The sequence below is a fragment of the Phaenicophaeus curvirostris genome, chromosome 21 (assembly GCF_032191515.1).
Source record: "Phaenicophaeus curvirostris isolate KB17595 chromosome 21, BPBGC_Pcur_1.0, whole genome shotgun sequence".
Taxonomy (NCBI): Eukaryota; Metazoa; Chordata; class Aves; order Cuculiformes; family Cuculidae; genus Phaenicophaeus; species Phaenicophaeus curvirostris.
The window spans coordinates 1095250-1122859 of NC_091412.1; the positions used below are offsets into that span (position 1 = coordinate 1095250).

The window sequence follows — 27610 nt, forward strand, 5'->3', positions numbered from 1 at the left end:
TATTGTAAGTGTCAGTTGCTTCTGCTCAATTATTACTATTCCATTTACCCTTAAGTGTTAGTCATAGAGTCATAGAATAACCAGGTTGGAAGAGACCCACCGGATCATCAAGTCCAACCATTCCCATCAATCACTAAACCGTGTCCCTCAGCACCTCATCCACCCGTCCCTTAAACCCCTCCAGGGAAGGTGACTCAACCCCCTCCCTGGGCAGCCTCTGCCAGTGCCCAATGACCCTTTCTGTGAAGAATTTTTTCCTAATGTCCAGCCTAAACTTCCCCTGGTGGAGCTTGAGGCCATTCCCTCTCGTCCTGTCCCCTGTCCCTTGGGAGAAGAGCCCAGCTCCCTCTTCTCCTTTCAGGCAGTTGGAGAGAGCAATGAGGTCTCCCCTCAGCCTCCTCTTCTCCAGGATAAACACCCCCAGCTCTCTCAGCCGTTCCTCATAAGGCCTGTTCTCCAGCCCCTTCACCAGCTTTGTTGCTCTTCTCTGGACTCGCTCCAGAGCCTCAACATCCTCCTTGTGGTGAGGGGCCCAGAACTGAACACAGGATTCGAGGAGTGGTCTCACCAGTGCTGAGTCCAGAGGGAGAAGAACCTGCCTGGACCTGCTGGCCACGCTGTTTCTGATACAAGCCAAGATGCCCTTCCTTTGTGCTTATCTCGAGCTGACTAATTGCTAAAAGGCTAAACAATTGTTATCCTGTTCATCAGTTTTTAATTCATCTAGCCCCATATCACAAGGAGAGGCTGCTGCTCCCACGGAGGCTGCTGCTGGGGCAGGCGGACTACATCCCCCAGGGTGCACTGGGCGGGCACGTGACACGTCCCAGCGCCCTCCCATTGGCTGACAGCCGCGCAGGGGGCGTGTCCTCCCCTGGCGGCCGGCGCGTGGCTCCGCTTCTCGGGGCGCGATTGGCGGGAAAGGCGCGGCGTTTGGCGGGAAAGGCGCGGCGCGCGGCGCGGGTGGCGGGTGATGGCGGCGGCCGCTCCGACCCCGTTCCCGGCTCCGTCCCGGGCCTGCGACCTGACCGGCGACGGCGGGGTGCGCAAGGCGGAGCTGCGCCCCGGCAGCGGGCCGGCCGTGCCGCCGGGAGCCTCCGTGGCAGGTACAGTCGGGGCAGCACTCGGCATCGCCGCCCCGGCTGCTGCCCTGGAGCCGCGGAGCGGGGCCCGTGCGGCGCCCGCAGGGTCGGACATCAGCGGGTCCCTTGGGACCTGGCGGTGATCGACCCGCTGGGAACATCAAACCTGTGGGAGCACAGGGTGCAGCGCACAGCCCAGAGACAACCAGTGTCCTGGGAGTGGGACCAACAGGCAGGGAGGGGGTTCTGGCCTGCTCTGTTCTGTGGGACCCACCTGGAGCCCTGCGTCCAGTTCTGGAGTCCTCAGCACAGGGAGGACATGGAGCTGTTGGAGCGAGGCCAGAGGAGGCCACGGAGATGATGTGAGGGCTGGAGAATCTCCTGTACAAGACCTGGCTGAGAGAGTTGGGGTTGTTCAGCCTGGAGAAGAGAAGGCTGTGGGGAGACCTTAGAGCAGCTTCCAGTGCTGAAAGGGGCTCCAGGAAAGCTGGGGAGGAGCTCTGGATCAGGGAGGGCAGGGATGAGGGGAAACGTTTTTGAGCTGCAGGGAGGGGAGATTGAGATGAGATTTTAGGGAGAAATGTTTTGCTGTGAGCGTGGGGAGGCCCTGGCTCAGGTTGCCCAGAGCAGTGGTGGCTGCCCCATCCCTGGAGGGGTTCAAGGCCAGGCTGGATGGTGCTTGGAGCCCCTGATGCAGTGGGAGGTGTCCCTGTCCATGGCAGGAGTGGAACTGGATGACCTGTAAAGGTCCCTTCCAACCTCAGCCATTCTGTGATTTTATTCTCTGATTCTAAGTCAGGGTCTGGTGTTCGGCTGTGCTGCACCTCAGTGCAAGACTCTTGCTTTGGGTCTCTATCCTTTGCTCTGTATCTCATCTCTTTCCGTGCTGGGGAAACAAGTGAGGACAGAGCGTGTTGTAAAATGCACCCTGAGCTTCTGACCCAGAGGTGTTCACGGGATGGCACAGCTGTGTGCTTCGGGCTTCAGCATGAGAGCAGGACAGGAACTGAAACAGCAATCATGCTCTTTAGTCTTTCTGTTTCAGAGACCGCTCTCCCTTATCAGTCTAGTAGCACTTGGAATACTGTGTTTGACTTCTTGTGGCTGACAGATTAAGCGAAAGGGCATCTTGACCTTGAGAAAAGCTGGATTTCCAGCTGTGTTCATGGTACAGAGAAGAAGTTTGAAGCTGAACGTGGTTTCTGAAATGCAGGGGCCTGGTGCTGTGTCAAGGGGAGCCTGTTACTGTAGATTTTTGAACTAAGAATGGAAGTTACCCGTGCAGCACTGAAGGGGGCTGAAAAGCTCAGAGGAGTGCACTTTCCCCTTTGTTTCTCAGGGTGCATTTTCCCCATTGTTTCTCATCCCAGACCTCCAGCTTTGATTAGGAAAGGGTTGGATGGGGCTTTGAGCCCCTGATCCAGTGGGAGGTGTCCCTGCCCATGGCAGGGGGTCGGAACTAGTTGGGCTTTAAGGTCCCTTCTGACCTGAACCATTCTATGATTCTGTAATTGAGGCATTTTAATTTCTACAGCTGACATTTCCAGTTATTAAAAACACAAAATCGCATCCCGATTAGGTGGGAATGGAGACTGTGAAGCAGCTGGGTTGTTTGGTGATGGTGTGAAAGCACAGCCACTCAGCTGCTGGCTGTGCCCAGATTTTTGGTGTAAAACACAAGGTCATTTGTGCTGCCTCTGCTGTTCTGCAGCGGAAGGGAAGAAGAAAAGCAGGGTAAAAGGGTGGTGTTGCAAAACCAGCTGCCAGTGTGAAATGAAATCAAACTCTTGCTTTTCTCTTCTCCCTTCTTCTCGCTTTGGGCTGCGCAGTGAAGTATTCTGGGTACCTGGAGCACAGGGAGGAGCCTTTCTGCACAAACTGCAACAGGAGGTTTCCTGGACTGATGAAACTTGGGAAAGGTAGGTTTGAGCCTGGGGCTCGGAGCTGTGAAGACCAGATCATTAAGACCCGTCAGTTTAAATTCTGTTTGGAATCTCTGGATTATTTGGAGCCTTTAAAGCTTATTAATGGAGTCCAGATGCAGAGGTGATGGAGCTGATCACCCTCTGCCCCTCTCGCTGGCAGTGGGAGGTGCCACATAAGCTCTTCGTGGCCACAGCTCTTCATGGCTGTGGTGCCCATGCTGTACTCTTCATGGCTGTGGTGCCCACGTCCTTCATGGCTGTGGCATCCATGCTCTTTGTGGCTGTGTTTGCCACCTGCCTTGAAGCAGCTGCTTCTCTTGGTGTTTTTAAATCACCTGAGAGCAGACGTCAGTGTTTCCTGCGTGCTTGGTCTTGCAGCAGACTGCCCCGATAATCCATAACACAGACAGCTGACCGCTGTAGTCACCGAGATATGAGCTACTCAGGGTTTTTCCCTCCAGGCTTTAGGAGAAGTTGTTGTTTGGAGTCTGAGGGGCTTTTCCCAGCTTGAGATTCTTCTGACCTTCTGTTTCTCATTGCGACAGACGTCACACTGCAGGGGCTGGAAATTGGCTTGCTGACAATGAAGAAAGGAGAGGTGGCAAAGTTCGTCTTCACACCCGACTACGCCTATGGGCAGCGGGGCTGCCCTCCTCTCATCCCCCCCAGCGCCACGGTCATGTTTGAAGTGGAGCTGCTGGACTTCCTGGACACAGCTGAATCGGACACATTCTTTGAGTTGACTGCTGTGAGTTGCCTTAATAAGGGTTTGAGACCTAAGTCTGGAGGCTGAACCTTTGTTCTCTTCTCTTCCCATTGCCGTGGTTCCTGTGTTCTGTGTGTTTAGCTCAGTACAGGTGCAGTTACACAGCCCCTGGGCCCTGGTGCTGCTCGGGCACCAGCAGATGCCCTCTGACACCGCCCCGTGCACCTCCCTCTGTGCAGAGGGAGAAGCTGGGAGCTGCCCTTATTTGCTCCCTCAGACTGGAGGCAGTGGAACATTTATTTTCAGCTTTCCAGAAACTTCATGCTTTCGCTAGAGGGCACTGGCTTCCCTGAGTTTCTCTGCAGGTGCAGGAATGAGCTCTCTGTAAAAATCCTCTTCAGTCTGGAGCCTCTGAGTGCCCCCAGCCTGCTTTGACCCTGTTCCTCGTCTGCTGTCCCACGTGCTCACTCTGCTCCCCAGGCAGTGCTGGTGTTATTGTTCATTCCCCCTTTCCAGGTAAAGGGCTCTGGGCTGGAGGTCAGCGCATGGGGTGCACGCAGCAGCCAGTAGGACTCGATGATCCTGTGGGTCTTTTCCAACCTAGTGATTCTGTGGTGGGACAGGGCCTCGTTCCCTCCTGCTGCTGCCACTCGTCCTTGCCCCAAGAGGGATCGCTCCCCTTCTTTGCCACTTGCCCGCTCTTCCTGGCTAGCTGACCCTCTCTCTGTGAGCTTGTTCAAACTTTCAAACCCAGAAGGAAACCTGTGCCTCGATTTTTATCTGTTTTTGTTGGACTGGGTTGGTTTGTTTCACTGGTTGATGTCTCGTGCGGGTGTCAGGCTGGTCGTGCAGCCGCTGTGGGTGATGCTGAGTGGTTAGAGTAACAGAGCCTTCCAAACCACTTCACCTTTAGTGCCAACGGTAGCATTGGCATTAACTGCTCTGTGCTAAGCAGGTGGGAGAGTTTGGCAGGATTTAAGAACAAAGTCCTGCTTTTTCCCCTCTCCCGGAGTCCCTTTGGTCCCGGTGAGCATTCAGGAGTTACCAGCACAAGAGCAGTGGTGTGTTTCATCCTGGCAAAGGGAAATGCTGTGGGGTGGTGGCCCAGCTGGACGCTGCTGGGGCCTTGGCAGCAGCCTGCTTCCAGCTCTGTGAACAGAAGGGGGCTGTGCAGGATCATCCTGTCCGAGCTCTCTGCTTGTTTTTGGTTATTTGAGCTGAAATTCAGGTATTTCTTTCTACAGGAGCAGCAGGATGCGTGTCCACTACAAAAGGTGTTGAAAGTGGCAGGCACAGAGAGAGAGTTTGGTAACTATTTCTACCGTAAGCAGCTGTTCCAGGTTGCCAAGGACAGATACAAAAGGGTAGGACACCAGAAAATAAGTGTTTTCTTTGTGAAAAGCTGTGAAAGCAGTGATTATTAAGCACAAGCTCACCACAACAGGTGCAATATAGAGATCAAATAACTTCATTATATTCTCCAGGCATAGTTTGTTATTTAAGAACAGATCTTAAACACCTGCTTTTGTGTGAGCAGCAGTGGTAAATGAAGGAGGGGAAAAGGCTGGGGGCCTTCCAGAGCTGAAAGGGGCTCCAGGAAAGCTGGGGAGGGGCTCTGGATCAGGAAGGGCAGGGATAGGGTGAGGAGAACGACTTTGAGCTGTAAGAGGGGAGATTGAGATGAGATCTGAGGCAGAAATGTTTTGCTGTGAGGGTCGGAAGGCCCTGGCCCAGGCTGCACAGAGCAGTGGTGGCTGCCCCATCCCTGGAGGGGTTCAAGGCCAGGTTGGATGGGGCTTGGAGCCCCTGATCCAGTGGGAGGTGTCCCTGCCCATGGCAGGGTGGGGCTGGATGGGCTTTGAGGTCCCTTCCAACCTAAACCATTCCATGATTCTGTGATGATTCTATGAAATATGCAGAACCCTTTTCCTTCAGGCTCACTCCCAGTGGGCTCCAGATGAGGCAGGAGGGTACGGCTTGGAGGCTGTATGAGCCTTGAGTAATTTTTGTGGCTGCCTGCAGAACAGGAGCCTTCAGGTCACCTTCTGCTGGGAGATGTTCTACCACAGCCTGGCCTTGTAGCAGCATGTGTGTTAGTGCTTTGATAAGCACTCTGGAAACCCCTCAGTGTGGAAATGGGGAGAGGCTGAGAGAGCTGGGATTGTTCAGCCTGGAGAAGAGAGGACTTCGAGGAGACCTTTTGGCAGCCTTGCAGTACTGAAAGGAGGCTTATAAGAAAGATGGGGGAGAAGCTTTTTAGTAGGGCCTGTGGCAATAGAATCACAGAGTAGTGTGGGTTGGTATGGACCTTAAAGAGTAAAGGAGCATCTAGTTCCCACTTCCCTGCAATAGTCAAGGAGTAAGGGATTTAAACTAAAAGAGGACAAGTTTAGACTGGACCTCGTGAAGAAATGCTTTCCTGGGAGGGTGGTGAAGCACTGGCCCAGGTTGCCTGGGGATGTGTTGGAGGCCCCATCCCTAGAGGCGTTCAAGGTCAGGTTGTGGCTTTGAGCAACTTGATCTGGTTGAAGATGTCCATGTCAGGGGGTTGACTGGATGACCTTCATGATCCCTTCCAACCCAAAGCATTCTGTGATTCTATGATTCTATATCACTGGCATCCTAGGAACTTTGCTTCCAGCTGGGAATTGCCCAGTGCTTGAGGCTTCTAGGGACCTCGGGAGGTTGTGTGCTCCCAGCCCCTGCTGAGGTAAGGCCAGCCACAGCAGGAGGATTCCCAGGACTGTGTTCCTTCAGGTTCTGAACATCTCCGAGTATGGAGACTGCATAACCTCTCTGGGCAGGGAAGTGCACAGTTATTCCCAAGCTGGAATGCATCTACCTTTGCTTCAAAAGCAGTGAGGTTCTGTAAAACTTTTCTTCCTTCCATTTAAGGTTTCTTTTTCTTGGTATTTCCTTGTAGAGGAAATAAACTAAAATAATTTAAATTGCCTTTCTCCCTGTAGGATTTCACTTTTGTCTTTGGCTTTAAAATCTGGGTATGATGTTTTCATTCTCCTGCTTTCAAGTCCCTTGATTGGTTCCTAAACTGGTCACCTTACAGCTGAGCTGGCCAGTTGTGCTCGTTATGCCAAGCAGTGTCTGTAGAGTTTTGGATGGTGTTTTTCTGGCTTGGATCAGCCATGGGGTGGGCAGCAGGAGCAGGGAAGGGATCATCCTCCTGTATCGGTGCTGGTGAGGCCACACCTCGAGTCCTGGGTTCAGTTTTGAGCCCTGCACTCCAAGAAAGACACTGAGGGGCTGGAGCGTGTCTGGAGAAGGGAATGGAGCTGGGGAAGGGTCTGGAGCCCAGGAGTTCTGGGAGCAGCTGAGGGACATGGGGCTGTTCAGTCTGGAGAAGAGGAGGCTGAGGGGGAGACCTCATCGTTCTCTGCAGCTCCTGGAAAGGAGGTTGTGGTGAGGTGGGTGCTGGGCTCTTCTCCCAAGGAACAAGGGGTGAGTTGAGAGGAAATGGTCTCAAGTTGTACCAGGGAAGGTTTAGATTGGGTAATAGGAAAAACTTCTTTATTGCCAGAGTGGTGAAGCCCTGGCAGAGGCTGCCCAGGGAGTGGTGGAGTCTTCATCTCTGACAGAGTTCAAAAAACCTGTAGGCGTGGCACTTGGGGACATGGTTTAGCAGGCACTGTGGGGCTGGGCTGATGGTTGAACTGGATGAGCTTAGAGGTCGTCTCCAACCTTAACATTTTTATAATTCTGTGTTTAACTGACTTAGGAAAACAGAAACATGGGTGTAGTTGGAGGCTGAGGTGCATTTCTAATTTTCAGTAACTCTTTTGTTGTGCACTAATTCTTTTTTCCTGTCTGTTGAGGCGTTCTCCATCCTCAGTCGCAGCCCTTCCAGTGAGGTGGAGCAGCGTCAGATTGATGCTTCCAAGTTGCTGGTGCTCCTGAATCTCTCAGTAACTTACTTGAAACTGGAACGTCCTGCCCAGGCTTTGGCATATGGCAGGATGGCTTTGGATATCAACCAGAGCAACGCCAAAGCACTGTTCAGGTGTGGCCAGGTGGGCAAAAATAAATTCCACATCAAGGAATACTGTGGTCTGACTGTGTGTGGAGAGAGCCTGGAATGAACCGAGGAGAACCAATCGGTTCTGGGCCAAGCTTGCAGCGGTTGAGGTGGTTTGTCTGCGTCTGACCTTTTGGAAATCTGCCTCTTTGTCAGTCTTCCTGTCTCACAGATCTTTCCTTGGGGGAAAATATTTGTGGCTGCACATGTTTCAGTCCTGGGAAACAGAAGTGAGTCTGTATTTATCACGTGATGAGTTTGTCTCTTTTCAATGGCAGGCTTGTCTCTGCATGATGGAATATGGAAGAGCCCGGGATTTCCTGGTCAGAGCTCAGCACATTCAGCCGTTTAACCTCGATATTAACAGCGAGCTAAAAAAGCTGGCAAGGTGAGAGAGCTCCTTTCCACCCCTGTGGGAGAGAGGGTGCTTAGACAGCTTGTAACACCCACTCCAAAACATTGAACATGTTTTAAAACAAAAAAAAAAAAACAAAACACCAAACTATGGGGTCAGCACGCGGCTTGGGAAAATGCAGGTGGCTTCTCTTAGTGTGTGGACAGCTGATGGAAGTGTTTTTCAGCCACAGTGGTTACAGGTGGTGGGTGAGAAGCTGAGAACATCTGCTCTTTCTGGACGGTTTCTCTGGGGGCTTCGTGTGTTACACTGTGAGTGGGAGAGTCAGAATGATGGCAGGGAGGCAGGGGCTGCTGAAGTGCTTCAAAACCAATGAAATGCAGCAGCCTGGAGCTCAAGCTGATTGTGTTCTGGGTTATTAATCACAGAATCATAGAATTGTATGGTTGGAAAAGACCTTTGAGATCACATACCTGTCCACTAGTAAACCAGATCCCCAAGCACCTCATCTGCTCATCTTTAAAACCTCTCCAGGGATGGGGATTCCGCCACCTCCCTGGGCAGCCTCTGCCAGTACCAGAGAACCCTTTCCGTTAAGAAATTGTTCCTAATATCTGGTCTAACCCTCCCCTGGTGCAACTTGAGGCCGTTCCCTCTTGTCTTATCCCTTCTTACTGAGGAGAAGAGACCAGCACCCACCTCACCACAACCTCCTTTCAGGCAGTTGTAGACAGTGATGAGGTGTCCCCTCTGCCTCATTTTCTCAAGGCTAAACAACCACAGCTCCCTCAGCCGCTCCTTTTAAAACGTAAGTATGATTTACATTCTCTTTAAGATGCGGTAGTTAATTACAGCAGCTCTTCTGCACTGCAAGTGCTTCAGTGGACAATGCTGTGATACTGATGTTTGTTAAAACCAAATTTCTTGCTGTCTTGGAGGTAAAAATAAGCAGTCCTGAAGGCAAACTTTCCCTTCGCCTGCAGGCTGAGTCCAGCATGATCCTGCCAGCTTTAGTCATGCCCCAGCCCCACCAAGCCATGACTAACGCTGGGCTCTGCCCTCATTCTGCCTCCCAAAAGTGTTTGCACTCCTGGTGCTTTTCACAGAGGTGGAAGGCAATGCAGTCCCCAGCTTCAGAGATCCCAGAGTGGCTCTGGAATATGAGCCCTCTTTTGCGTGTTGCTGCTAGGCATTTGCAGAAAGGTTTGTAGGCAGCAGTAAGATCTTGAAGATGAGCTGGTGCAGCTGGAAAAGCCCGTGCTGAGTGCCCTCCCCAGGTGAGGTTTGGGTAGAGGCTTTCTTGCACACCCGTGTCCTACAGTTCCACGTTGTCTTTAATGGCTGTGAGAACACCGAGCTTCTGTTTCTTCTGAAGTGTAAAGAACGTGAAGGCAGTAAGAGCTGAAATCAGCCACTTCTGCTCATCCTGATCTACCTCTGGGTGCGCACTCGTGGCACAGGGCTAGGAGTCCTGATTCGAGAAGCCTTCTGTGTTCCCTTACACCCATTTGAAATATGTTGGCAGGTAAATCCTGCTAATAACGTTGAGTTTATGCTGCCAGGAAGCAGCAAGGCGTTCTGCCTGTGGGGAAGCAGCTTGTCAGCTCTGACTTTAGAGGCAGCAGCACGTACAGCTAACGTGTGTGTCAGCACACTAAAACGCTGCTGTCTTGGAGTTTCCACTTCAGTGCCAGTTAAAATTGGTGTATTTTTTGCTTTTACTATGACAAAGAGTGCATTTAGTATAAAAGAGATGAAGACAACGTTATTGGGTGGTGTTAATTGTGCCCCACCTTCATCTAGATGTGATGTTGCAAAACTGCCTTGCCTGAGAACACTTGTGTGATCTGGCAAATGCTTCAGAAATGGAATATGAATCAAAATCTGGTTCTTAGAGGCTCACTAAGCCTCTATGACCCCTGCACTGCACGAAGGACCTTGAGGGGCTGGAGCACATCCAGAGAAGGGCAGTGGAACTGGGAAAGGGCCTGGAAAATAAGTCCAAGAGGAGCCACTGAGTGGCCTGGGGTTGTTTAGCCTGGAGAAGAGGAGGCTGAGGGGAGACCTTATCACTGTCTACAACTGCCTGAAAAGAGGTTGTGGTGTGGTGGGTGTTGGTCTCCTCTCATCCTACCACCTATCACTTGGGAGAAGAAATGGCCTCACGCTGCACCAGGGAAGGTTCAGACTGGATGCTAGGAAAAACATATTCACCAAAAGAGTTCTCGGGCACTGGCAGAGGCTGCCCAGGGCAGTGGGGGAATCCCCATCCCTGGAGGCGCTTAAAGGACGGGTAGATGAGGTGTTCAGGGATGGCTTATTGGTGGACAGGCATGGTTGGACTTGATGATCTCTTTTTGGGTGGAAAACTGGTTGGATGGCCGGGCCCAGAGAGTGGTGGTAAATGGTGTTAAATCCAGCTGGAGGCTAATGACAAGTGGGGTTCCCCAGGGCTCAGTGCTGGGTCCAGCCCTGTTCAATGTCTTCATCAATGACCTGGATGAAGGCATCGAGTGCACCCTTAGCAAGTTTGCAGACGACACTAAGCTGGGTGGAAGTGTCAATCTGCTGGAGGGTAGAGAAGCTCTGCAAAGGGATCTGGACAGGCTGGACCGCTGGGCAGAGTCCAATGGGATGAGGTTTAACAAGGCCAAATGCCGGGTCCTGCACTTGGGGCACAACAACCCTATGCAGTGCTACAGACTAGAAGTCTGTCTAGAAAGCTGCCTGGAGGAGAGGGACCTGGGTGTGTTGGTTGACAACCGACTGAATATGAGCCAGCAGTGTGCCCAGGTGGCCAAGAAGGCCAATGACATCTTGGCTTGGATCAGAAACGGCGTGACCAGCAGGCCCAGGGAGGTTCTTCTCCCTCTGGACTCGGCACTGGTGAGACCGCTCCTCGAATCCTGTGTTCAGTTCTGGGCCCCTCACCACAAGAAGGATGTTGAGGCTCTGGAGAGAGTCCAGAGAAGAGCAATGAAGCTGGTGAAGGGGCTGGAGAACAAGAGGAGCGGCTGAGAGAGCTGGGGGTGTTTAGCCTGGAGAAGAGGAGTCTGAGGGGTGACCTCATTGCTCTCTTCAACTCCCTGAAAGGAGGTTGTGGAGAGGAGGGAGCTGACCTCTTCTTCCAAGTGACAGGGGACAGGACAAGAAGGAATGGCCTCAAGCTCCACCAGGGGAGGTTCAGGCTGGACGTTAGGAAAAAATTCTTTACAGAAAGGGTCATTGGGCACTGGAACAGGCTGCCCAGGGAGGTGGTTGAGTCACCTTCCCTGGAGGTGTTTAAGGCACGGGTGGACGAGGTGCTAAGGGACATGGTTTAGTGTTTGATAGGAACAGTTGGACTCGATGATCCGGTGGGTCTCTTCCAGCCTGGTTATTCTGTGATTCTGTGATTCAAAGGTCTTTTCCAAGCAAGTTATTCTATGGTTCTTTTCCTTAATGAGTCTGTTTCTGCTTTGCAAAAAGGCGTCTTGTGTGTTAGTCAGCAGCTATGTTTGCTGTCTAAAACAAAACTTTAGAAAGCTTCTGTTGTAACAGCTGAATCAGGTTCTTGGCAGCATTCACCTCACTGGAGAAACCCAGGCAGAGCCCAGAGTGAGGGAGTTGTGGAACATGTGTCTCGTACCAGCTGTAGTGGTCTTGTTGTTGTGAGGTCTGCTGGATCTAGCAGTTCTGTTGGAAGGCTTGGATTACATCAAACCCAGAACAAAATGGGGTTGTTCCAGGACCTAGCATGAATCTGCGCCCCAAGATGAGTGCCTCTTGGATTTCCCGCTGCGGTAGGCGTGCGCGTGTGCCATCCACGGTCTGGGTGGACTTTTTCCCTTACATGGTAGCAGATGCAGGAAAGCTGCCTGTGTGGCAGCCATTGATCCCTGGAATGGTGTCCAAACAGAGTCACCCTCTGGCCTGGGGATTCCTCACCTGTGAGAGCTCGTTGTTGGAGAGGCGAGAGCTCAGTGTGCAGAGGACACTGTGCTTGGAGGGGCAGGGATTAAAATGGAGCAGTCTGGGAAGCTTTTGCCATGTTAATGTGATGTTGGCCGGGAAGTGTGAGTGGAGGAGGAAGCACCTGCCTTGCACTTAGTCCATGCCAAAATCTGTGCCGTCTTCTAGTCTTCTACCCACCCTCTGCCCCGATTCAGACCATGGTAGAAATACTGAATAGTGCACTTGGATGTTGTCTCCTGCTGAAGGTGCTCACGCAAGAAAAGGCGCAAATGAGGTGTGAAACTGGACCACAGAGTATAGATGGGAGTTCCTCTGCATCATGACATACTGACAAATCTGGTGTAGAAAGCATCTGGCTACCAAAAGTCAAGTGATCTACATAGTTAACAGTCACCAGGGAAGCAGAGACCCGAGGTCTGGGGGTGAGGCTGTGTTTGCAGCTCTGCTCCCCTGACATGGCAGGAAGAGGGGCTGGGAGCTGCGTCTTTGCTACCAGCGCACTCGTACGTTGGGCTGATTTATTTACTAATGTCTGTTTTCTTGTGGTGGCGCTGCCACCTGACTGGGCAGCCCGTGATGTGTGTCGAGAAGGGCAACGGAGCCGGGGAAGGGGCTGGAGAACAAGTGTTATGAGAGGTGGCTGAGGGCCCTGGGGCTGTTCAGGCTGGAGAAGAGGAGGCTGAGGGGAGACCTCGTCGCTCTCTGCAGCTCCTGGAAAAGAGGTTGCGGTGAGGTGGGTGCTGGGCTCTTCTCCCAAGTGACAAGGGACAGAACAAGAGGAAATGGCCTCGTGTTACACCAGGGGAGGGTTAGAGTGGATATTTCACAGAATCACAGAATAACCAGGCTGGAAGAGACCCACCGGATCATCGAGTCCAACCATTCCTATCAAACACTAAACCATGTCCCTTAGCACCTCGTCCACCCGTGCCTTAAACACCTCCAGGGAAGGTGACTCAACCACCTCCCTGGGCAGCCTGTTCCAGTGCCCAATGACCCTTTCTGTAAAGAATTTTTTCCTAATGTCCAGCCTAAACCTCCCCTGGTGGAGCTTGAGGCCATTCCCTCTCATCCTGTCCCCTGTCACTTGGGAGAAGAGCCCAGCTCCCTCCTCTCCACAACCTCCTTTCAGGGAGTTGGAGAGAGCAATGAGGTCTCCCCTCAGCCTCCTCTTCTCCAGGCTAAACAACCCCAGCTCTCTCAGCCGTTCCTCTTGTTCTCCAGCCCCTTCACCAGCTTTGTTGCTCTTCTCTGGACTCGCTCCAGAGCCTCAACATCCTTCTTGTGGTGAGGGGCCCAGAACTGAACACAGGATTCGAGGAGCGGTCTCACCAGTGCCGAGTCCAGAGGGAGAAGGACCTCCCTGGACCTGCTGGTCACGCCGTTTCTGATCCAAGCCAAGATGCCATTGGCCTTCTTGGCCACCTGGGCCACTGCTGGCTCATATTCAGTTGGCTGTCAACCAACACCCCCAGGTCCCTCTCCTCCAGGCAGCTTTCTAGACAGACTTCTCCTAGTCTGTAGCACTGCATAGGGTTGTTGTGCCCCAGTTTGGAACAATTTCTTTACTGACAGAGTGGTGAAGCCCTGGCAGAGGCTGCCCAGGGCAGTGGTAGATTCTCCATCCCTGGAGGGGTTAAAAATACAAGTGGACTTGGTGCTCAGGGATGATTCAGTAGTGGACAGGTACGCCTAGATTCAATGATCTCGAAGCTCTTTTCCAACCAAATGATTCTAGGATTCTGTGCCATGCTGTGCTCTACATTGCAGCTGCTACAAGGACTACATGGACAAGGAGAAAGAAATGTGTTGCCGAATGTTTAGCTCTCTCAACAATTCTTCTGGCTGACCGGAAATAAAGGTAATCAAATGGTGAAAAAGGCTGAGAGCTCCCAAAGCCTCTATTACGTCTGAACTCGGGTGAGGAACATGCTGATCTGTGCGGGAGGATTTTGGAGGTAAAATGTGAGGTAATGGGAGTGTGTGGAGGGGAAGGGGCAGCATGGTGAAGTGGGGAATCTTTCCAGCAAGGCGTGGGAGAAGAACCCGAAACTGGCAACACTTGGGTAAGTTGGGTTTTGGTGCTTCTTGTGCTGCTCATCCCAGCTATTCCTTGTCAAAGCCAGGGGCAGAAATAGCTGTGTAGTCTTGTTTCGCTGCCAATTAAAAGAAACAGAAAAAATAGTTCCTGTCAAACTCAAGAGCTGGATTTCCTCCTCCCTCCAGCGCTCTTGTCTGGAGCTGTTGGAATGCCTCGTGTTGGAAAAATCTGAATATTTTATTTCTGGGTTTTTTTTTGAAATATTAAAAAAAAAACCCACCAAACCCTGTTTGTAGAGAAAATTTCAAATAGCTGGATTGGACTGTTTAAAGCCTTAAATCTTGCAGCAAAATTGACGGGCTTCAGAGTGCACAAAGGCTCTTTGATCATCTTTTTTTGTCAAAACCGTCGGGGCGTGCAAGGGGGAGCGGAAATCCTCGCTGGTCTCTTGCCTCGGGTAAACCCTGGGGAAAGAGTTGTGGGAAATGACAGCAGCTTTCTGTCAGAAAGCATCCCCAGCTCCGGGCTGTCAGGGTTTGCTACCGCTCTCTCCCCTGCTGTACAGGCACTGCCTCTTCTGCTGCGAGGAAATGAGTATTGGCAGCCTTGCTGCTGGGAGCAGCGTGAGTACGGGGTGCGGGGCTGGTGTTTTGAGGCTGCCTCTTTTGTCTGAGCTTGTGAAGAGGCTGAGGTAGGATTTGAGGAAGAGCTTTGACTGAACGGCCACTTCCTAACACAACACAACCCTCTCCTGGCTGGACGTGCCTCCCTGCTGGAGTTTTCACGCCTTCTGCTGCCTTTGTGCCCTGGTTGGAGCTGGGCTTGTTGCTCGGCTGCCTTGGAGCACAGTCTTCTGCCCTAGGCTCAGGATGAGATGGATCCCATCTGTTAGCAGGTACCAACCCCCTGGCGAGGAGCTGTGGAAGGGGATTTAAGACTGAGGAGTGATGTTGCCAGCACATGCAGGAAGTTCAGGGCTCTGGACTTGGCAGGGAGGCTTGGATTCTCCCCTTGTTGAACTCCAGAGACCTGTGGTTTGGAAGCCCATAGGACTTGGGTCTTGTGTCTGATGGTAGCACATCGTGGTACCTGGCAAACTTCTTGTGTCTCGGCTGTCCCTGCTTTGTGGTGGAAGCTCTGAATGTGGTGATCTGCTGGTTCACCAGGCAAATCCTCCATTGGTGATTTTGCATGGCCTTTTGAGTCCTGAAAAGTGGCTTGAGAAGATGCTGATCTCGATGTGGTTAGTGTAGCGACGTGTAATGAGGTGTAGTGGTTGTTGTGAGGACAATAGCATCCTCAGTTCATGGAGACCGAGAAGTGTGAAGGGAAAAGGAAAAAGAGAAACCTCTGCTGGAGCCAAGCTGAAAGGTTGGCCTGAGCTCTTCATCAGCCAGAGTCCTTTTTACTCTGACTCCTACCTATGAACATGTTAAGCGCTTTCCTAGAATTCTCTGATGGACATAAAGATTTCTAACCTTTTTGAAGATTATTTCAGTTACTGTATTAAAAATAACTTAAGTCTTCCAGACAGACGTGAGTCACTGAGACCCACAAAGGATCTGTTGCTCATTCATTGCAAGAGGATCCCTTGCTGGAGGAGGTTCTTGCAGGGCCTTATACTGGCTGAAAAGTACATTGCTGCTGCCTCTTGCTTAAAATCTTCATTCCGTATGCAGAGAGGAGCAAAGTAGTTCCAGCTGGAGCTCCTGCTCTCTATCAAAGGCACTGCTAATTAGTCAGGTCTGCTAATTGAGGCAGAGCATTCTTTGGGGTTGTCTGGCAGCTCGGTACCAGTTCACTGCAGGGCACAGGCTGTACCAGCTCCCCCTGTTCTGCCCCAGGCCTTGTCGGGGTGGGCGGCCTGCCGATGCTGCCCTGTAGCTCCTGTTTGAATGACCCAGGGGGGTCACAACAGAAAACTTTCCAATGTACCAGGAGGTACATTGAGGTCCTTTGAGGTCCCTTCCAACCTGAATCATTCGATGATTCTCTGATTTTTAATTTCCCTCTTGCTGTAGAGTCCAGTTCCTCCAATTGCCATGAACAGTGCCATTCTCAGAACACGCTTCCTTCTTTTTTAAACGAGTTTCAGGTCACAATAAATCTTCTCTTTGGTGAAATGCAAGGCCACTTCTAATGCTTCCTGGAGAAATACAGAAATGCTTGGGGGGAGTAATAGAAGCACAAACATGTTCTTAGCTCCAACCTGCAGCAGTTCCTTGCAGACGTGGTGGCTTGGGTGTCGCGCTGACCCCTCTTTGGGTTGGCTGTGTGCCTGCCTCAGGGCACTGTGTGTGCTGTAGATGTGTTGAGCCAGGTTACCTGGCACATGCGTAGCTGAAAGTTCTTCTCAGTGTCCCCTAAAGTGCAGGATGGGTGGGCTGGGGACCAGTGACTGAGTGAGGTTTTCTCTTCTTTGTCATTTGAAAGACCAGGCAGGAAAAAAGGGAATTTCATATTGTTGCATTGCTGTGATCCTTCATAGTCCTAGAATAGAATCAGAATGGTTTGGGACAGAAAGGACCTTAAAGATCATCTGGATTCTGGTGGAGGGTCCTCGGTGATAGTTTCGTCCTGGCAAGGTGAGTCTTGGAGCTTGCTTTGTTATACGTGAGCCAGAGTTGAGAGCTTTCCTCTGCTCAACACCCACGAGAAGGGGTTTCTGTTGTTGGGAGCGCACAGTGAAGAGTTCCAGTGAAAGCAGACAAGGCTGAAATCACGGCAGGAAACTCTGACTCTGGTGCCAAACCGGAGCTTGCTACAAACAGCAGGGCCCAGCAGTTCTGCAGCCGTTAACTGCTGAGAACTGGCTGTTGAGCTGGGGCTGTGTCACCAGGTAGCAGTGACTGTAATTAGGCTTAAAATCAGCAGCAGTCACCAGTTAAACTGACCTAATAAGCTGAAAGAGACTTGCAAATAAACTGAGAAGCATGTGCATAACCCAGTTAAAACCCGTGCCTTGGGAAAGCTCCAGACTGAGTAGAAGAGCAATGTTCTCCTTCCCCTCCTGTTCTCTCTTATTACTGAGCACATCTGAAAAGTGCCTCCTGCTGCTGCTGTCCCTCCCCGCTGCAGAAAACCGAACAACACAGCGTGGCAAGTTCCCTTCTCCTTTGGAATGTGCAAATAATTGTGCTGCGGAGATGTCCTGCGTGCGAAGGAAGCTGTGAAATCCCCGCTTTATGCCGAGCGTTGCTGGAGCGAGGGGAGGGCTGAAAGCACGGCTTAATTAAGCATTCTCCTTGCTAAGCGGAGGAAGGAGAAAAGCGTTAATAAGGTGGTCGAGTCAGTGGATTTTCCTGTGTTCCCTTCAGCTCTTCTCTAGCATCTCTCCTTTTTTTCAGTTCCTGACTGCAGCGGTACCGGTCGCACCTCTCTGGAAGACCAGGAGGCTCTGGGCTCTTCTAGAAATGAAGTGACGGCTCCACCTCTGCCTAGGGCTGTGCTGCCTGGCCAGGTGTCCTGAACATAGATCACTGGTTTGAGGGCGCTAGGGGGGAGCTTTGCTCAGGGAGGTCCAACGTGGGCTTAGAAGTGAAAAAATGCTGTGAAAGGGATGGAAGGGAGAGCCATGTGATATCCGAGAGCCCTGCTGTGCCTGTCCTCCAAGGCATCAGCAGCACAGTGGCTCTCCAGCCTCCTCGGGCGTTGCCGTGGGGCCTGGCACAGGGTGTCCTCTCGAAGGCTCAGCTCCCAGGTGAGGTAGGAGCACGTTCCTGGCTGTGTGTGTCCTCGAGCTCCTGTCTGCCTGCTGGAGGCCCCAGCATACTTGCCCTGGAAGGGGCAGGCTGAGCCCCCAGGGCACACCCTTGTGTGGCTTATCACTGCTCAGAGCTTCCACCAACAACGAGGCGAGGGCAAGAGTCTGCACCTGGGTTGGGGCAATCCTCATTTTCAATAGAGGCTGGGGGATGGCGTGACTGAGAGCAGCCCTGAGGAGAAGGACTTGAGTTACTTGGGGAGAAGCTCACCATGAGCTGGCTATGTGCACTCGCAGCCCAGAAACCAACCATGTCCTCGGCTGCATCCAGAGCAGAGGGACCAGCAGGGAGGGAGGGGATTCTGCCCCTCTGCTCCACTCTGGTGAGACCCACCTGGAGCCCTGCGTCCAGTTCTGGAGTCTTCAGCTCAGGAAGGATGTGGAGCTGTTGGAGCGAGTCCAGAGGAGGCCACGGAGATGATCTGAGGACTGGAGCACCTCCGTATGGGGACAGATCAAGAGAATTTGGGGTTGTTGAGCCTGGAGAAGAGAAGGTTGTGGGGAGACCTTAAAGCAGCTTCCAGTGCTGAAAGGGGCTCCAGGAAAGCTGTGGAGGGGCTCTGGATCAGGGAGGGCAGGGACAGGATGAGGGGGAACGGTTTTGAGCTACAGGAAGTGCAATTGAGATGAGATCTTAGGAGAAAGGTTTTGCAGGCCCAAGTTGCCCAGAGCAGTGGTGGCTGCCCCATCCCTGGAGGGGTTCAAGGCCAGGTTGGATGGGGCTTGGAGCCCCTGATCCAGTGGGAGGTGTCGCTGCCTTTGGCAGGGGTTGGGACTGGGTGGGCTTTGAAATCCCTTCCATCCCAACTCATTCTGATTCCAATGCCAATACAATGTGCTGCTGTTATGAATCAGTAGAGAGTGAAAAAGTTGCTGGGCTCTTCATTCCTATGATAACATTTGGTTTATTGTGCTGGTAGGGTTTAAACAGTATGGTCCTTGTACAAAGCGTGACTTTCTTTATGACAAAGCTTTAATTTCCACAGCATTCAGGGTTGCTGGCCATCACTTGCAGGGTCAAGTAGCCACAGGGTTGTTTTGTCTTTTAAAGCCTTCTTTCTGCACTGCTTCAGTTGTCATAAGCTTTACGAAATTTAAGAAAAATGTTTTGTTACCTTGATGGGTAAAAAGGCAAACTGAATAAATATGCACCCGAGCAGGCAGTGACCAGACTTTTAATTCTGGACGGGAGCCTGTGTGGGTGCCTGTGACTCTGGTGCCAGGGATCAGGTTGCTGGTAGCTGAGGCAGAAAGTCCCCGATGCTGCTTTTGGTCCTCTTGGCATTTAAGATGGTGATAGAAGCTCTTCCCAGGGCAGAACTGGCATCCCTGGCCACTGGTCCTGCCGATCTGGCGTGCTTCAGCCTTTCTCCCCGAACTAGCAGAGGGAATGTCACTGTCTGTGGTTTGGATCGGCCACGGGGTGGCCAGCAGGAGCAGGACAGGGATCATCCCCCTGTATCGGTGCTGGTGAGGCTGCATCTCGAGTCCTGGGTTCAGTTTTGGGCCCCTAAGTCCAAGAAAGACTTCGAGGGGTTGAAGCACGTCCCGAGAAGAGAATGGAGCTAGGGAATATTTTGGATCCCAGGGGTTCTGGGAGCGGCTGAGGGACCTGGGGCTGTTCAGCCTGGAGAAGAGGAGCCTGAGGGGAGACCTCATCGCTCTCTGCAGCTCCTAGAAAGGAGGTTTTGATGAGGTGGGTGCTGGTCTCTTCTCCCAAGGAACACAGGATAGGATGAGAGAAAATGGTCCCAAGTTGCGCCGGGGGAGTTTCGATTGGATATTGGGGAAAATTTCTCTACTGCCAGAGTGGTGAAGCCCTGGCAGAGACTGCCCTGGCAGTGAGGGAGTCTCCATCCCTGGAGGGGTTAAAAAAAAATCACTGGAAGCCTTTGAAATGCTCTGACTGGGTATTGCATTAGCTGTAATGATACAGAGACAGCTGAGGTTAAAAATAAGTGTGAAGTGCCCTCAGAAGTGTTTACTGTGGTTTTGGGGAATGCTCCTCTGCCTGTGAGCTGCCGAGCGTTGTTCACCACACGCAGCCCAGTCACAGGGCGCCCTTTCCTTCAGCAGCTGGCAGGGCATCGGGGCAGCATCGCTCCTGGAACAGCACCAGGACACCCGTCGCTGGGTCTGACACAGTGGCAGCAGCACTTTGCAGAGACAATCACAGCATGTATCACAGAATGGTTTGGGTTGGAAGGGATCTCAAAGCCCATCCAGTCCCACCTCTGCCATGGGCAGAGACACCTCCCACTGGATCAGGGGCTCCAAGCCCCATCCAACCTGGCCTTGAACCCCTCCAGGGATGGGGCAGCCACCACTGCTCTGGGCAACCTGGGCCGGGGCCTCCCCACCCTCACAGCAAAACATTTCTGCCTAAGATCTCATCTCAATCTCCCCTCTTGCAGCTCAAAACCAGCCCCGCTTGTCCTCTCCCTGTGCTCCCTGATCCAGAGCCCCTCCCCAGCTTTCCTGGAGCCCCTTTCTGTCCTGGAATCTGCTCTAAGGTCTCCTCGCAGTCTTGTCTTCTTCGGGCTGAACAACCCCAACTCTCCCAGCCTGGCCTCGTACAGGAGTTGGTTCAGCCCTCAGATGATCTCTGTGGCCTCCTCTGGATTTATTCCAACAGATCATTGTCCTTCTTATGTACGTTTAGTGTTTATGGTTGTCAGCACCAAGAGGCAGGAGATGCCAGCGAGGGCTGCAGGGCTGGGGTTCTGGCTTTCAGAAAGGCTTTTTCCTCACAGTGCAGAGAGCTCCTTGGCGTTTCTGTGAGTTGGTTTGCATGACTGCAAAGCCGAGTCCAGTGAGGGCAGATGTGATTGTGCCTCTTCCACTGCTCACCTGGTTTTATCAAGGACCCACTGATTTGACAGAATGCTGAGCAGTATTGACATGAACCTTATCTGAGCTCTTGAAGGGTTGAGAACTGCTCTAAGAAGGTTTCAGCTCAGACTTGCTGGATGAAGTCCTTTCTGAGCCAGAAGTGTGTGTTGAAGAGTTCATCCCTTCTTGCCCCTTCCTGTAATTATCCCTCTTGTGAGGCCTCTTGCTCTCTGAACAAGTTGTTTTGTTGCTTTGGCCGAGTGCTGGGTTAAGGGCGTTTTTTTCAGAGATGCTTGGGAACAAGCTCCTCTTTCTGGTTTTCCTTTTTGCTTTGGGTATCCTCGTGCTATCACAGATCTCAGCAGACTTGACAGATCCTTCTGCTGTCCCCTCTGGTTCAGGATGTTAGTGTGTGACATCAGCATTCGGGCTCTTTGGAGTCAAGACTTGTTAAAGGTCTCTGGAGAATTGATCCTGCCACCGAGCTGTCTGTGTAGAGAACAGACAGTGCTTGGAGCTCCCTGTGGATCCCTTGCGGAGCTGAGAATTGCCATAAAGTGACTCGCAAAGGGGAAAAAAGCCAGCTTGAGAGAAAAGTGTGCAAGCACAGACCTTCAGGTGTCGCTGGAAGTTGAGGTGGCTTGGTTATCTAAATGAGGAGCTGCACAACCGCTCCTTGCACCTCTTAGTGAAGGTGGAGCTGGGTGCCCCTGTGATGGGACACTCCGAGCCTGTTCAAGCCTGCAGACAGCAGGGAGCCTCAGAGCATCTTCATGCTTGTCTGCTGCTGCTCTCTATGGGCTTCACAGCTGTCTCGACCATAACAGTGAGTCTACTTGAAGCACTAACAGCTGGACATCCCCAAACCACGCGCTGGAGAGAGGAATGAGGGTACGGCCGACTGCAGAATTGCTCTAAGAGATAGCGGATAAGCACAGCCCTAATTTGGTAACTTTCTGAGGGCAAGGCACGTGCTTGGAGACAGCCTGCCTGGGATGGCGACACGGCGTGTTCCCTCCAGTAATTATCCAGATAAAGGTGTGATAGCCTGGGCATTGTAAATAGCTGTTTCTGTTCCTCGTCTTGGGGTGGGTTGCCCAGCATGTCTAGTTATCGGCTGGCTGATAGCGCCCTGGCTGTTACTGGGCTTTCTTCTGGCTGTGCAGGAGAGCAGCAGCCTGTGGGCAACCTCACGTGGTGCCTTTCAGAGGAGCTTGCTCACCTCCTGGGAGCGGGGGATTTTCTGCAGGCTGTCATTCTGGAGTGGCAGTTTCTTTTGGACCTGTCAGGGCTTGAGTGAAGAGCACTTCTCAGGCAATTGCTTTTCAAGAAGGTTTTAGCTCCTTTGCTGATCTGTGCTCCAACTGTGAGTGTTTAACATCTGCTTTCCCAGCGTGCTGAGATGTGCTGCACCATACCGACTACCAAGTCAAACCTTCCCGTAGTCACTGAGAATCCTATTTAGATGTGAACGGAAGTGTTGAAAAGAGGGCATCCTCCCTCCCCTAAAAGATTGCATTTCTCTGAACATCCTTTCAAGGCCCTTCTCTGGGATGACAAAGCCTTCCAGGCTGCCCTTACGAAGTTGATGACTTGATTGCCTCTCTCGAGGAGCTCTCCTCTCACCAAGGGTTATCTCAGTGCGACACTGCGGGGACCTGCGGCTTCAAAGCCGGGGAGTAATGAGGGATGAGCTGGCAGGAGCTGCGCTTGAAATGCATGCTGCTCACTTTCCAGTTTCCTTGTGCTTTGACGAGAATTTTATCTGCTGTGTTTGGTGCTGACGCTTCCCCGCAGCCCTGCAAGAGGTGGAGGCAGGAAAGGGGGAGCTGGGGAGGAGGCAATGACAGTTCTTTAGGCAGGAAGGCAGCTTAAACCAATTGTAAAGCCTAAGTTAAACGTTAACTGTTAATTATGGCTTTAATGCAGAGGAAAGGTGACTGTGATTATAAATGACCTGCGAGCTGGCAGGTTGCTTACTGTAAATTGGTGATCGACTGCCATGTCCTTCTGATGCAGGAATTAAAATAGCTGGTACCAACAGGCTTCTGTCTGAACTTCAAAGCGAGCGTGTGCCTTGCTGGGTTTTGTGGCTGAGTCGCTGCCAACCTGCTGTTAAGGGAAGGAAACAAATATTGGAGCAGAGTCTTGGTTGGAGTGCGCTGTTCTCCTACGTGCAGGAGCAGCAAATGCTTTGAACACCATCCAGCTCTCTGTGTCTTCAGGGCCGTGTGTTTCCCCTCCACTTCTCTTTTGATTGTGTAGCCATTAGGTGGAAATGAAAGAGATGAACTGATCAAACACTCCTTAGAATGGCTTTAGGGTTTCAGTTTGAATATTTTTTTTTAATTAGCTCCATGTAAAGGCTTTATTACTTCAAATAGCAGTCACGAAACCAGAAGACTCGCAGTTTGATCCTTTGTTTTTATGGTGCACAAGAAGTCTCAGTAGCTGTAGGTTTTATCCCCAGCAAGACACCCCAAACCACAACCAAGAGCCAGTGGAAACATCAAGTGATTATCTTTTAAGTGTGCCGGTTGGGGACACATGAAAGGAAGAGCTGTGTGGGCATAATCATAGGCTGACAAGTAGCAGAGTGGAAGTCAGCTGCATTTTAACAGGAGCAAAGCTGCTTTTCTTGAAGCAAGTGTGGAACACTACAGAGTGTCAAGTGTAGTGATTTTTTTTCCAATGAAAAAAACCTTTCTTTCCTTGTCTGAGTTGCTGGACTTCTATGCTGTGAGCTGAAGAAATGATTTAGGCATTTCTGCCTCTGATTGCCAACCATGTCCTGGGCTGCATCAGAAGCATCAGGGTGAGGGAGGAGATTCTGCCCCTCTACTCCACTCTCATGAGACCCACCTGCAGCCCTGTGCCCAGTTCTGGAATCCCCAGCGTAAGAAGGACATGGAACTGTTGGATTGAGTCCATAGGAGGACATGGAGGTGATCAGAGAACTGAGCTGATATGGGAGCACCTCCCGTATGATGCCAGGCTGAGAGTTGGGGTTGTTCAGCTTGAAGAAGAGGAGGCTGCAGGGAGACCTTAGAGCAGCTTCCAGTGCTGAAAGGGGCTCCAGGAAAGCTGGGGAGGGACTCTGGATCAGGGAGGGCAGGGAGAGGACAAGCGGGGATGGTTTCCAGCTGAGAGAGGGGAGATTGAGATGAGATCTTGGGAAGAAATGTTTTTCTGTGAGGGTGGGGAGGCCCTGGCCCAGGTTGCCCAGAGCAGTGGTGGCTGCCCCATCCCTGGAGGTGTCCAAGGCCAGGTTGGATGGGGCTTGGAGCCCCTGATCCAGTGGGAGGTGTCCCTGCCCATGGCAGGGGTGGGACTGGATGGGCTTCGATGTCCCTTCCAACCCAAAACATTCCATGATTCTATGATTAATTTTCAAAGAGCAAAGATCAGCTGCAGTGCCCTCCAGTTAGTCCTCCTTTAGAAACCTCCTCTCCTCCTTCTCCTGGTCAGGGTGGACACCAGAGCGTGCTGCCAGCTTGCAGCTGACTCCTCATAACGCAGGAGGTCCACAACCTTGCCAGCTCCTGTATTTGGAAGACTTAGTAACACAAGGTGGCCTGTTAAATGAGACACCAATATGGGACTTGTGAGTCTTGGATGAGGCAGAAGTGACTCTGCACTGACTCGTTAACTGAAATGCCAGTTTGTGCTGGGCTTGAGGTGTTTTCTCCTGTGTTTCTGGCAATCTTGAAGGTTGCTTGACTGTTTTGTGCTTTCATTATCCCAGACTGTGAACTGGGGGCAGCCCTCGAGCGAGGCACGCTGTCCTCATTCAGACTCAGAGTTTTCTGGCAGGGTGGCATTTGAGTCACGGGTTTCCTGGGGCTCTGAGCATACAAAATGACTGAAACCTGGTGGCTTTGGGGTCATCGGAGGAAGATGAGTAATCCGGTCAACCTCGTAGCTAACCCTGCTCCAAGCAGGAGGTTGGACTAGAGACCGACTGATGTTCTTTGCAGCCCTAATTATCTTGTGATCCTGTGGTGCCTTTCAAAGATACATAATGAATGAGGTGTGGAGTTTGAGCATCATGTGATACTTCATCTTCTCATCCTTTCGTCTGTAAAGCGTCTGTTTTCCTCACAATTATGCTTTTTTCACTTTCTGCTTAGCAGTCTGGAAGTCGATATCCTCCAAGGAGCAGGCTTCCCCACTTTGCTACCAGTAGTTTGATTTACATTTGCAGAGCTCGTGCCTCTTCGCTGAGCAGGCGGCAGTGGCTGCAGCTGCTGAGAGTGTCGGGAATTGGTTTGGGCTCCTGGTATTCCAAGTTGAGAGAAGACTGGACATCTGGAGTATTGTGTCCAGTTCTGGAATCCCCAACGTAAAAGAAGGATGTGGAACTGTTGGGATGGGTCCTGAGGAGGCCACGGAGATGATCCAAGGGCTGGAGCACCTCTGCTATGAGGGCAGGCTGAGAGAGTTGGGGTTGTTTAGCCTGGAGAAGAGAAGGCTGCGGGGAGACCTTAGAGCAGATTCCAGTAATGAAAGGGGCTCCAGGAAAGCTGGGGAGGGGCTCTGGATCAGGGAAGGCAGGGATAGGGTGAAGGGAATGGTTTTGAGCTGCAAGAAGGGAAGTTGAGATGAGATCTTAGGGAGAAATATTTTGCTGTGAGGGAGGGGAGGCCCTGGCCCAGGTTGCCCAGAGCAGTGGTGGCTGCCCCATCCCTGGAGGGGTTCGAGGCCAGGTTGGATGGGGCTTGGAGCCCCTGATCCAGTGGGAGGGGTCCCTGCCCACAGCCAGGTGTTGGGACTGGATGGGCTTTGAGATCCCTTCCAACCCAAACTATTCTGTGAGTCTTTTGAATGTACCTCCTATGATCCGCAGGACATCTGTCAGAAGCAGATAGTGATTTTTTTATTTGTCCTCTGTTGTTCATCCTCTGGCTGATGGAGGGTCGAGGATGGGGCTGGCTGTTCAGCAGTGTCCCAATGCCTTCTGCACCCGACAAATCTGCAAAATGTCCCCTGTGTCAGTGTTCTCCATCAGTATCGCAGAGGTCCTGGTTGCAGCAACAACGTGAGAAGTAGAAGTTGAAATCAGTCAACAGGCACGTTGGAAAGCAGCGTGGTTCTGCATGCTGCGTGGGTTTTGTCCCCAGTGACTGAGGGCTTTCAGGATAAAAGGGAACTCCACAAGAAGGTTGTTTAGGCTCTGGAGCAAGTCCAGAGAAGAGCAACAAAGCTGGTGAAGGGGCTGGAGAACAAGTCTTACAAGGAGTCGCTGAGAGAGCTGGGGGTGTTTAGCCTGGAGAAGAGGAGGCTGAGGGGAGACCTCATTGCTCTCTCCAACTCCCTGAAAGGAGGTGGAGAGGAGGGAGCTGGGCTCTTCTTCCAAGGGACAGGGGACAGGACGAGAGGGAGCAGCCTCAAGCTCCACCAGGGAAGGTTTAGGCTGAACATTAGGAAAAAATATTTCATGGAAAGGGTCATTGGGCACTGGCAGAGGCTGCCCAGGGAGGTGGTTGAGTCACCTTCCCTGAAGGGGTTTAAGGGATGGGTGGATGAGGTGCTGAGGGACATGGTTTAGTGATTGATGGGAATGGTTGGACTCGATGATCCAGTGGGTCTTTTCCAACCTGATGATTCTATGATTATGCTTGTTTCTGCCACAAGTCCTGATTGGGAACTCGAGAGGTTCCCCTTGGAAGCAGAGCGTTGTGGGGGGAAATAAGTCATAGTTTACAACCAGTTCTGGTTTATATCCCGGGAAAGCTGGCCCCACACCTGGATACTAGTTTCCTTCTAGTGAAGCTTTGGTGACCCTCCAAGGAGCAGGAGGGATGGAGTCAGGGCTGCAGGGGAGAAAGAGGCTTTTCTGGGTACAATATCACCTTCTCTGTGTGTGCCAGGACTGCAGGACTGGTGAGGACCCAGCCACAAGTGAGAGGGGTGGGGCAGAGTGTGCTAACCAAGAGCAAAGCACTGGGAGAGCTTTGGGATCCCTTTCTGGTTGCAGCCGTGGGGCCTGGCCTCGCAGTGGCGGTGCCCTGCAAACTGAAGGGGATGTGGGCAAGTGGGGAAGATGGGAGCAAGGGCATCTGGTGAGTAGCAGGCAAAACGTCACATGAGGAGAACGGTGACCCTCAGGAGACACAGGGCTGCCTCCTGAAGGCAAAGAGTAAGCATCCAGGGACTGGCTTTCCCAGAAAAGGGATGGAAAAGCAGTAGGGATGGGTAGCTGGAATGACCCTGTACAGGAAGAGGTGGCCTGGAGGGTGTTGTCAGAGTTTCACTGAGGTGGAACTCTGTTTGAGTTCTTGTCACTTAATCCTCCGTTTCCTCCCACATGAGGAAGTTGAATGAATTCTATGGGGGATTTCACTGCTCCCCTCAGGCTAATCCACAAAACCCAAGGTGTTTCTTTCAGGGCAGCTGTAGTCATGTTCTAAAATGGAATATAGCGTACAGGCTGTCCCTGTGGGACACTGACTGTGCTGTTTGGTTATCCTAGGATATCCCAGGACCTCGCCAGCTGATGACAAGAGTGGTCCTTGGAGAGGAAGGAGACCTGGCTCTGGGCACGTGGAGATCTCACCTCTGTTTTGGGAAGAGGGGTTCTGTCTTGTTTTGACACGTTGAGTGGAGGTTCTGTGTTTTTACACAACCTGATTTTCCTGAGTTTGGTTTGTTTGCCGTACTCCGAGGCTTTTTCCAGAAGAACCGGGTTCTGCTGTCGGAGGGAGGAAGGCGTTCCCTCTCTTTGAAGCGACATCCTACCTCTTGCAGGTTCAGCACTGCTTTTAGGGCACCTGTAAGTGGGAGGAGGATGCTGTGAAGTTGGGTATTGTTCATGCAGATTGTTCTTTGAAAAAAATGTTGGATAGCTTTGTTCTGAGAAAATAAATCAACCTGTGAAGTAACGCCGGCAGGACTTGTGCCAGTTTATTGTGCAAGAGTGATT

The 27610-nt window shown here is 51.9% G+C and overlaps 1 protein-coding gene across 1 annotated transcript; it reads left to right on the plus strand.

Annotated features, from left to right (window-relative positions):
* The first annotated feature begins 973 nt into the window (after positions 1-973).
* FKBP6 (FKBP prolyl isomerase family member 6 (inactive)) lies at positions 974-27396 on the plus strand. The gene is made up of 8 exons (XM_069874356.1): positions 974-1106; positions 2912-3001; positions 3553-3755; positions 4958-5077; positions 7544-7738; positions 8022-8131; positions 13823-13913; positions 27171-27396. Exons 1-7 carry the CDS (start codon positions 974-976, stop codon positions 13899-13901), a joined length of 930 nt encoding a protein of 309 aa, XP_069730457.1. The 3' UTR covers positions 13902-13913; positions 27171-27396.
* Positions 27397-27610: the final 214 nt, after the last annotated feature.

Bases quoted from the DNA above. Each gene is read 5' to 3' on its own strand.
- FKBP6 (XM_069874356.1), top strand. From the start codon at position 974: ATGGCGGCGGCCGCTCCGACCCCGTTCCCGGCTCCGTCCCGGGCCTGC. The intron at 1,107-2,911 runs GTACAGTCGGGG...TGGGCTGCGCAG, and splicing joins GCCGGGAGCCTCCGTGGCAG to TGAAGTATTCTGGGTACCTG. The intron at 8,132-13,822 runs GTGAGAGAGCTC...TCTACATTGCAG, and splicing joins GAGCTAAAAAAGCTGGCAAG to CTGCTACAAGGACTACATGG.